Consider the following 10178-nt stretch of genomic DNA (forward strand, 5'->3'; position numbering starts at 1 on the left):
TTTGCCCTGCACCACGGGACCTGCTCGCCTCCTCATCTCTCCCGTGAACCGTCGCATCGCATCGCCGCACGAGCTGGTCATACGCGGACGCTCGGCGCCGCCGTCACTGGCGCCGAGTCGCGCTGGCTTCGATCGGACCGGACTCGCGCCGCGCGCTATCGCGGCAGCGCCGGCGGACTGTGCGGCGCACGGCTCGCTGTACGGCCCTAACTGGCGCACGCAGGCGGTGCGTCTCAATGACCAATCATCATTTCGTTGATGTTTGGTGGGCACGGTGGTCGGGCTGCCCCCAATCATGGGTCGGTAACAAAAACCACGCTTCCGGGGAGAGGCGGTGGGGCAGTAAGTTCACCATATGGTCATAAATATAGATTAGGGCTGACTCGGATAATCACGGAAATAGTCATTTCCAGCGTTGGATAAATGTCATAGTGTCAGATTGTCAGAATCAGGACCTTTAGGATTGGGCCATAAAGTAGCCGGAATATGATGTGAACGCGGTAGCCCCCCCCCCCCCCCACACACACACATTACCATGTCGTGACCAGTAGATTTCTTCGACGTTTTATGGGTGGTTTTCCCCTCATAGCCTATTCTAAGGAGATAATTGTCTTAAGTTATCTGGAGATAGGTTGTAAATAGGTGACGTATTTGCATTTGAAGTGGATTGAAACAGATGATGAAAGCCAGATGTTTCGTCTGTTTTACCTTGGGACGATCGCTGGCATGTGATACGATTGTGACGTTTATGGCGACGTCCTCGAACAACGCCCACACACCGGTGATGAGATTAACGTGGTACGGGGTGGCTAAATGTTTGTTCGTTACGTTTCCGCCGTCTTTAAATCCGAACCATTTTCCTGATCTGTTGCTCTCCTTGTCGATACACGTGCGGTTAAAACACGAAACTCAACTTTTTGCAATAAACCAGGCGGGTAGGAAAATTTAAGAGACTTGTAAACAAACAAGTTAGCAAAAAATAATTGGCATGAGCAAATGCTGACGTGTGCACCTACCCAAAACTAGCAAAGGTGTCCGACAGATTGATCAAATGAAAATGGAACAAAAAATGCTGCGCTCTTGCGTTCACTCAAAGATTGGCTGATGACAGCGTGCAGATAAACATGTGACTTGTACTTTGTTGTGAGTGCAGCGTGTTGTCTGAACTGTTTGTCTTGCCAAAATCTCATCGCTCCTTTCCGTGCTTCCTTATGAAAGCGACATCTCAGAGCCATGATCCATTCTCCAGCTAGTCCACCTGACAGCTCCTCGTTCGTCCGCGCTCCGAGCCGTGCTCCCGGCTGTTCTCCCAGCCGTCCTGACCGTCCTCCCGGCCGTCATCCCAGACCTCCTCCCAGCCGTCCTCCCGGCCGTCACTCCAGCCGCCCTTCTGTCCGTCCTTCCAGCCCTCCATCCGTCCGCTCGTCCGTCCGTTCGCCCGTCCTCGTCCGATCGTGCTTCCGTTCGCCCGTCCGTGCGTCCGTTCGTCCGTTCGTCCATCCATTCCCCGCTCTGCTCCTCCGTGCGTCTGTGTCCGCACCGTCCCGTGCGTGCGTCGATAAGATAGCGCGCCGTGCCGGCGCCGGCGCTGGGCCGCGCGCGCCGCCGGCCCCGCTGACCGGCCGCCGATTCGGCAGTTGTCCGCCGGTCGCCGAGCGCGCAGCGTCGTCCGCCGGCGTCAGCGCGGCCTCGAAGCCATGCCGTCCGCCGCGTCGCTGCTGCCGCTGCTGCTGCCGCTGCCGCTGCTGCTGGCCGTCGTGACGGCGGCCGCCAAGTTCGGGCCGCTGCAGGTGGTGCACGAGTGGCGGCTGCTCGACTTTGACTGGCCGACGCCGGAGGCGCGCCAGGCGGCGCTCGCCTCGAGCCGCTTCGTGCCCGACTACTGCATGCTGAGCGACGTCAAGGCGGTGGACGGCGAGGTGTTCGTGACGGTGCCGCGCTGGCGCCATGGCGTGCCCTCCTCCGTCAACCACGTGGTGCGGCGCGGCAACGCCACCCTGCTGCGGCCGTACCCCAGCTGGGGGATGAACGAGCCCGGGGACTGCCGCAACGTGCAGTACGCGCACGTCATCGAGATCGACCCGCTGCGCAGGATGTGGATCGTCGACACGGGCCGGTGGGGCATGTTCTCGCAGCCGAATGTTGACTGTCCGGCGAAGCTGGTCATCTGGGATATGGTGAAGGAACGCGAGGTGCGGCGCCACGTGTTCCCCGAGGAGGTGGTGGCCAAGACGTCGTCGCTGCTGCGCGGCGTCGTCCTGGACACGTCGTCGCCGGACCCGGCCGACTGGTTCGCCTACATCGCTAGCACGGGCAGCGACCGGCTGGTGGTGTACTCGTACCGCGACGACGCGTCGTGGTTCGTCGAGCACGACTCGATGAAGCTGGACCAGTCGGCGATCGGCGTGCGCATCGGCGACCAGGGCTCGGCCTTCCCGACGCCCATCGACAGCCTGGCGCTGTCGCCGCGCGGCGACGCCGAGCAGCGGCTCTTCTTCGCCGCCGTCTCCAGCTTCCAGTTTTACGTCGTGCGCACGGCGCTGCTGCGCAACCGCACCGAGCTGGAGATGGCCACGCCGGCCGTGCTCGACCAGGAGATCCGCAGCATCGGCTCGCGCAGCTCGCAGTCGGAGGGCATGACCGTGTCGGAGACGGGCATCATGTTCTACGGCGTGCTCAACAACAACGCCATCAACCAGTGGAACATCAGCGGGCCGTTCAGCGCGCTCGATCAAGTGTACAAGGACGACGAGCGGCTGCAGTGGCCCGACTCCTTCGGCTGGGACGGCGGCTTCCTCTACCTGACCAGCAACAAGATGCACAAGGTGGCCATGCTCGACCTTGACTCGTCCGACGAGGTGCTGTTCCGGTTGATGCGCGCGCCCGTCCACATGGCCGGCTACATGGGGCCGTACCGGCGCGGGCGGCGGGTGAGCGTGGCCGGCGCCGCGCCCGCCGCCGCCGCCGCGCCGTGGCTCGCCGCGCTCCTCTGCGCCGCGATCGTCGCCGCGCGCTAGGAGCGCCGCCACTGTCGCCGGACGCCGCACAGGTAGGACGGCGGCCGGGGAGGTCTGCCGGCCTGCTGCCGACCCCGCACGGCTCCGCTCGGCCCCGGGGCGCTGGCCGGGTCGCGGCTTGCTCGACCCGGCCTGGCCTGCCGCGACAGCCCACTAACCTGGCATCACGCGAGCACGGGTCGGCCCAGCCGGCCGCACTAACTGGGTGGCACCGCACGGGCGCGAGCGTGCCCAAACGGCAACGCCCGCTGGGCTGGCACCCCGCGCGTACGTGTGTACCGTGCCGGCCACGCTGGCTGGGCGCCGCGAGAGCGCCGGCCGCCTCCGCGGTCCCCTGCTAACCCGGCATGGGGGCTTGTGTCTAACCCAGCACGACTAACCCGACTCTTGCTGACCGCACGTGCTCGATCTGCCGTGACCGCAACGAACCGCGCGTGCCGAACGCGCCACGACCGCCCGAACTTGTGACGGCACGTGTCCGGCTCTCGTGGTCCGCGCCGCTCCGGGCGCGTGGTCGTGTCGGTGATCACGTGCAGAGCCGGCACGTGGCGACGGACCGCGGTCAAAGTCGCGGAGTGGTTGCGGCAATGTCCTGGATTAGACGTCACGGACGCCGGCTCCAAATGCCGTCATGTGAGGCGGGTTTATGAATTGTTCAGGACTATTCTTAGGCGCTGGGTGCTGGCGTACGGGTTTTCGGAATCTGGTGGCGACTGGTTGGACTGGGCGGTTTACGTCCAAACCTGCGCACATAACTGGGCGTAAGGCTCTGACCGTTCAGGCTACTAGGTGGCGCGGCGGATTTAGGAAACGGAGCTGGTTTTTGAACATGCAGTTAACTTTTCAGATTTTTAAGGCAAACTGGCTGCTTGTCTGTGTCGAGGCTAACGTGATTTGGTTTGGACTTATTGGTGCGTATGCCAGATGTCACTCTTAACTCGTCTTCCCGTTTCACTGTGATTTGATGTTCAGATTAGCCTATTCAATATTGGCGAGTCTTTTTACAGTCAATGCATCACAATGCAGCTGCGGCGCTCCCCACTCTGCGGGAATCTCCACGCTAATGGCGCACAAACAGGGAGACGCTCGCTATGACACGTGGTCTTGGGTCGCCAGCCGCGATTGCGACGTGCTCTCTCAGCTGGTGAGGTCGCCTGACCTTGAATTGAGCCATCCGTGGGGATAGGAAGGGGGGGGGGGCGAGTCGTTTCTAAGCGCTCGCCCCAAAGGCCAGGTGACGTCAGGGAATGGGGTGGATCGTGCCCAGCTTTACGGTCCATTAAGCTTTTGTTGCCGTATTCTGCCGTTAGCCTGGAATTTTACGGCTGGATGGTGGTAGTCGGAGCTCAAGTAACAAGCACTGCTTAGCGTTGGCACCGATCCCAGAAATCCATCCAATTAATGGACTGGGGCGAAATCTTCCAGAAAATAAATTATTAAACCGTCACGGTCAAAAATCCTTCAGTGACCTGATGCTCAAGACATCTGACAATGTAGATGGTATCCCTCTTGGTTGATCGCTGACTTGGCTGTCAGCCTAGCTCTTAAGCTCGTGGATTCTAAAATATAACTGCGCTGAACCGTGTCGTACCCTGTCGATATGTTCCAAAAAAGCAGGACTGCAGATGTAGCCCATCCCCATTTCCGACATTAGGCGGGCTGGGATGGGACCGTGTCGGGAGACTAACCGGCGGCGAACCCTGCTAACGCCCTCCGCCTGAGCTGACCGGCCGCCGGGCTGCAGAGGGCAGCAGGGGTCAGCAGGTCAGTGGGGGTCAACAGGGGTCAGCAAGTCAGCGGTCTAGCGACATGGGCCGGCGGGGCGTCTGTGGACCGCCTCCGGGCCGGGCCGGGCCGGGCCGAGCGGGACCGGCGGCTCCCCGGCGGCCTGGCGTGACTACCGCCCCCGTCACGTGACTGCCGCGCTTGTCACGTGACGCCTCGTGCCCGTCTGATGATCGGTCGAGCGGCGCTATCACCGATTAGGAAATTGAATTCCTGGAAGGAACTGACAAGGGAAAAATTTTCAGGGACTGGTAGCGCTGTTAGGTGCTCTGTCGTGTTCTTGTGATGTCGGTTTTTTGGCTTCTTTTTGTAACTGTACAGGCGAGAGTACTGTTCTTGGCAGGTGCTCATGTCAGCCGTTTCACCAGTGCCTGCTGCTAGAAAGGCTTTAGGATACTTTTAGATGTTCTACGAAATTATGCAAGACCATCCAAAGTGAAGAGAAGCGTTAGAAGAAGAAGTTAGAAGAAGCACTTCTGTTAGGTATGAAATGTTCTTAAGCTGTTTCTGTCACTTATTTTAGCAGGCTGACCAAACAGCTCAAAGCATGAATATGAACCTAGAATTTCCGAATAATTTTAAGACGCCTGATGGCACTTCAAGCCTTTGTGGGAGAGGCTCTGGCCCGTCTCACCACTACTGATCCGACAATAAATGACACCATCTGGCCGCACGGCCGGCCAAGTCGCCTCCATCAGCCGCTGTCGCCACGGCTGGCGTGTCATGTCGTGCCATGAAACATGCAACAGCTGTTACGGCTGGCAGGCCCTCCGTGGCGTCCTGCAAAGGTCGCGGCTCTAGGGCGACCGACCAAGCGGCGGCGGCCCGGCCTCGCCGCATCGATCCGAGCTGAGGCGCCGCCGGCGTCGGCGTCGGCGTCGGCGGCGGCGCGGAGTGGGCGGGGCGCTCTCGCTCTCGCTGGCGCGCGCGGATCAAGGTCATCGCTGACGAACGGGGCGCGGCGGAGCGGCGGGCTTGGAGTGGATGGGAGGAAGGGGGGGGGGGCTGACGGGGCGCGGCGGAGCGGCGGGCTTGGAGTGGATGGGAGGAAGGGGGGGGGGGGCTGACGGGGCGCGGCGGAGCGGCGGGCTTGGAGGGGAGGGGAGGAAGGGGGGGGGGCTGAGGCGGCGGAGATCGACGGCGGCGGCGAGGTTTGACGGCTCGGCCTGGCCGTGACGAGCGAGGCGGATCAGGATCAGGATCAGGATCAGGATCAGGATCAGGTGGCGGATCAGCCCGCCGCGGTCCCGCGGTGTGGTGATGCGGGATGACAAGACGTTACATGGCCGATGCCAAAGATTTCGCGAGATTGGTGGTGCGGAAGGGGGGATGGCATCTTTGACATGGAGGACTGGTCAGCTGGGAGCACGGTCAGAGATCGCCAGAGGTCCCAGGATCATCAGAGGTCAGAGATCTCTGACGCGGTCCCGAGATTGCCTCCACATGAAACATCGACGACACTGTCATCCACCCTGTAATCAGCGCATTGCCGGGAACACGCACCCATTCATATCTGCAGCACAAGGTCAAGCCCACCCATTCATTTGCGTTAGCAGTGCCGGTTGTGGAACGCCCAGGTATTTGCCGTAATGACGTGAGTTCACTGTGTCCGTCCGTTCACCTCCACGCGCTACTCACTGGGCCAGAAAGGCACGGGCGCCGTAATGGACCGAGACGTGATTAGACTGTTGTTTTTGATCCGCCCATCGGCCCGAATCCAGCAGGGAGGGGACGCCAAAGAAAACAGAAAACACGGAGGAACGGAAGTGCAGGAGTCAGGGATAGCATTGACCCTGCTGCAGGATGTCAGGGCCCATGCGCCGACGGTCGGCGGGCGGCGGGCGGGCGGCGGGCGGCGTGCCGTTCTGGGCGGAGGGGGACTCTGCGGAGTGGACGATGAGGCTGTGCTTTCGTACATGCACGAATCCCGTCTTAGGAGGGTATCGGAAACCAACGCCTGTTACGAAATGTAATGTTAAAGCGATAAAAAGGAATAGCTCAACATATCTCGATGCCCCCCCCCCCCTCCCAACCCCCACTTTTTACTGGTGATGGAGCCCCTCGCGTGCGGGCTACTCTGTGTAGAGAAATACGCCACGGAGGTGAGACAGCTGGTGAAAGGGAGAGCTGCTGATTAGCTTATACCGAGCAAGCCAAGCCAAGAGCAAGAGAGGACCTGGCACACCAGCCGGCGGAACTTATTTTATGCAGGCATGCAGTCATACGTCATGAACCACCCCATTGACTTATCGTCAACCAAGCTGCAAATTTGTCATAGGCTCTTGCTCCAGCCTTATGTATAAGTGATTTCTCATGCGAAATTCAACGCAGCACGCCACCGGTTCTGGACCACTTGAAGCCTCACAGCGGCATGCGGAGGGAGACAGCCCCAGGACCACCGCAACAGGCCCTAGACCCGTCTTGAACTCCGCCGGAAGTGCCGGTGTGACTGGCATTGACTGAGCGGAGCACCTGTTTGATGTTGTGATGTCGCTTGTTTCGCGGCAGTGCAGTGACTGGGACACCTGTTGGTGTTTGGCTGCGGGGTTTCGCGCCAGCCGCGGTGGTGTTGGATGAGACACCTGTTGGTGGGCGCGGTCCGGGCTCTGCTGCCGCGCCACAGCGGACGGGCTCGGCTGTGAGCTGGGCTCTGCCGCCGCGCCTGCCTCCCCCCCCCCCCCCCTCCCTCCCACACTCCCGGCGGCGGCCTCGTCAAAGTCCGCCCCCGCACATACCGGCTAATGACGGCTGGCAGCGGCTCCCGTAGACAACAGCCGCCCCGGCTGCCAGCGGAGCCGCCGTCTGGCCGCGCCGGACTCGGCGACGGCCCGTGACGGAGGACCGGTTCACCGCGGCCCGTGACTGAGGACCGGTCCACTGCGGCCCGTGACGGAGGACCGGTTCACCGCGGACCGTGACGGAGGACCGCTTCACTGCGGCTCGTGACGGAGGACCGGTTCACTGCGGCCCGTGACGGAGGACCGGTTCACCGCGGACCGTGACGGAGGACCGGTTCGCCGCGGCCCGTGACTGAGGACCGGTCCACTGCGGCCCGTGACGGAGGACCGGTTCACCGCGGCCCGTGACGGAGGACCGGTTCACCGCGGCCCGTGACTGAGGACCGGTCCACTGCGGCCCGTGACTGAGACCGTGTTCACCCGGGACCGTGACGGAGGACCGGTTCACTGCGGCTCGTGACGGAGGACCGGTTCACTGCGGCCCGTGACAGAGGACCGGTTCACCGCGGACCGTGACGGAGGACCGGTTCGCCGCGGCCCGTGACGGAGGACCGGTCCACCGCGGACCGTGACGGAGGACCGGTCCACCGCGGCCCGTGACGGAGGACCGGCTCATTGCGGCTCGTGACGGAGGACCGGTCCGCCGCGGCGCTGGTCGAGGGGTCGTCCACTCGCTCACGTCGGCTGATTACGTCGATCGACGGAACTAGAAGCGGTTGTGGTGCGCTGACTGAGCTCATCGCCCATGCTTGGTCGCCGCCGGACGACCGGCTTCGAGCCGCTGCACTGTGGCGTCGAGGAATCGTAGTGTGTCGTGCACTGCGCTGTTAGTGACGTCCTTTAGCGAACAGCATCCTCCTCCCGCTCCCAGGCACGTTCAGGCTAACCACTGCTTGCTATCGCGCACGACTCGCACGCATTACTAACCTAATGTTCTTACTAGCTGGTGTTATGATCACTCGCATGTATTACGCACATGTGACGCACGAGCTCGTATGCTGACGCCGTTGGTAAATGGCGTGCCTGTATGGGACTGTAGAATCGTCACCTTGTCGTTCGTCATGAGTGGGCGTTCATCCCATAAATATTGGTCGTCATGGGTTGTGTGAGTAACGTGTTGCTCTGCTGCATCTGATCGCATGTTAGAAATGTATATGCTATGATTCATTCAACTGACGACTGAATTCCCCGCTTCAGAGTGTTATGCCTCGGGTAATGATGAAGTCTAGCCTGTATTCGCATAGGCGCCCCGGACCACGCGTTGTGACAGACTCTCTCAGTCGCTGCCGGTGTCGTATGCCCCCTACTCTCTTGGTCCAAGCAGGAAAAGTTCTCACTTCCGGGATGTTCGGCTTTCTAAGCTCCCGGTAGGTGTGGCTGTGGGGTCTGTTCCCGCCGGCCGCCCAGCGGTCCCGCTGGAGACGGCGTTCCCACCGGCCGTGTCGCGGGCGGCGGTCCCCCGGCCGTGTCGCGTCCGGCGGCGGTCCCACCAGCCGTTCGCCTGCCGGCGGAGGTCCCACCGGCGTGTCGCCGTCCGGCGGCGGTCCACCAGCCGTGTCGCCGGGCCGGCGGCCGGTCCCGGAGGCCGGTCGCCGTTCCGGCTGCGGTCCCGAGGCCGTGTCGCCGTCCGGCCGGCGGTTCCCACCGGCCACTGTGAGCCGCCGGCGGCGGTCACGGAGGCCGGTCGCCGTCCCGCCGTGCGCGGACTTGCTGACATCCATACGCCGTGTCTCGGCAGAACGTCTGGCGACGCGCCCGACCTGGCCTACTCCAGACTGCCCTGGGATGACCCGGCCGAGACGGCCAGCCTGACCGGCGGGCCGCGGAACACGGCTGACCTGGACGAGGTCACGGACACCGGCGACGGCGGCGGCGGCGGCGGCGGGGATCAGGACTGGCTCGAGCAGGCCATGCGCCAGGAGGGCCTGTTGTAGCGGTCGGCGGCGGCGGCGAGGCTGTCAGCGGCGGTAAGGCTGCCGCAGCCGCAGGGCGGACGTCCAGACGGCGGCAGCGCCAGGCGTGTAGTCGGAGTGGCCTGAGCGGTCTCCGAGCGGCACAACGCCTCGGCGACGGGCCGTGTGACGACAGCCGCCGCCGCAGCCGCCGACCGCGCCCGCCGGTCACGCGCGAAGACCAGCAGCGGAGAGACGCCGTCCGCCGGCGGCTCGTCGACGGATGGCGCGGCATGCCGCCACAATCGGTGCTCGTGGAGCCACGCGCCCCCGCGCCGCGCAGGGGCCGCGCCCCAGTGTCGTCAGCCGTGTCGCGGTGTTCGCGCGGACCGCACGTGAGACCAGCCGTCGCCATGGCGACGCGGGCAGAGTGAACAAAGCGTGGTGCTTGGCATTTGGCGCTTGGTGTGTGGATGCGCTTCTTCGTCTGCAGCGGGTCCCCGGCGTGCCGTCGCGCTGCCGTTCCGGGCGGGTACAATCGTACCGTACCCTGACGTGCCCGTAGTGCCGTGACTGTGTGCCTGTACCGGTCCGACCCGTCCAAGGCACGGAGGCGTGGCGACTCGTACGCGGCGGGTCCGCATCGTTGTGGAAGTATTTGGCTCGACTTTCGCGGACGAGCTGTAGTGGTTGCAGTGTCGCATCGCCTTTTCCGGGCAGTTGCCTCCGGCCGCGGTCGCCCCTGC

The 10178-nt window shown here is 63.0% G+C and overlaps 1 protein-coding gene across 1 annotated transcript in view; it reads left to right on the forward strand.

The window, feature by feature from the left end:
* Window positions 1-9409, forward strand: part of LOC119114058 (protein yellow) — a 35712-nt gene extending 26303 nt beyond the window's left edge. Inside the window, exons 7-8 of the mRNA XM_037238285.1 lie at window positions 1729-3049; window positions 9279-9409. Of these exons, the coding sequence (XP_037094180.1) occupies window positions 1729-3017 (1289 nt within the window). The 3' untranslated portion in view covers window positions 3018-3049; window positions 9279-9409. The remainder of the gene's footprint in view (window positions 1-1728; window positions 3050-9278) is intronic.
* The last annotated feature ends 769 nt before the right edge of the window (window positions 9410-10178 follow it).

The sequence above is a fragment of the Pollicipes pollicipes genome, unplaced genomic scaffold, assembly GCF_011947565.3.
Source record: "Pollicipes pollicipes isolate AB1234 unplaced genomic scaffold, Ppol_2.1 Scaffold_7262;HRSCAF=8765_pilon_pilon_pilon, whole genome shotgun sequence".
Classification (NCBI taxonomy): domain Eukaryota; kingdom Metazoa; phylum Arthropoda; class Thecostraca; order Pollicipedomorpha; family Pollicipedidae; genus Pollicipes; species Pollicipes pollicipes.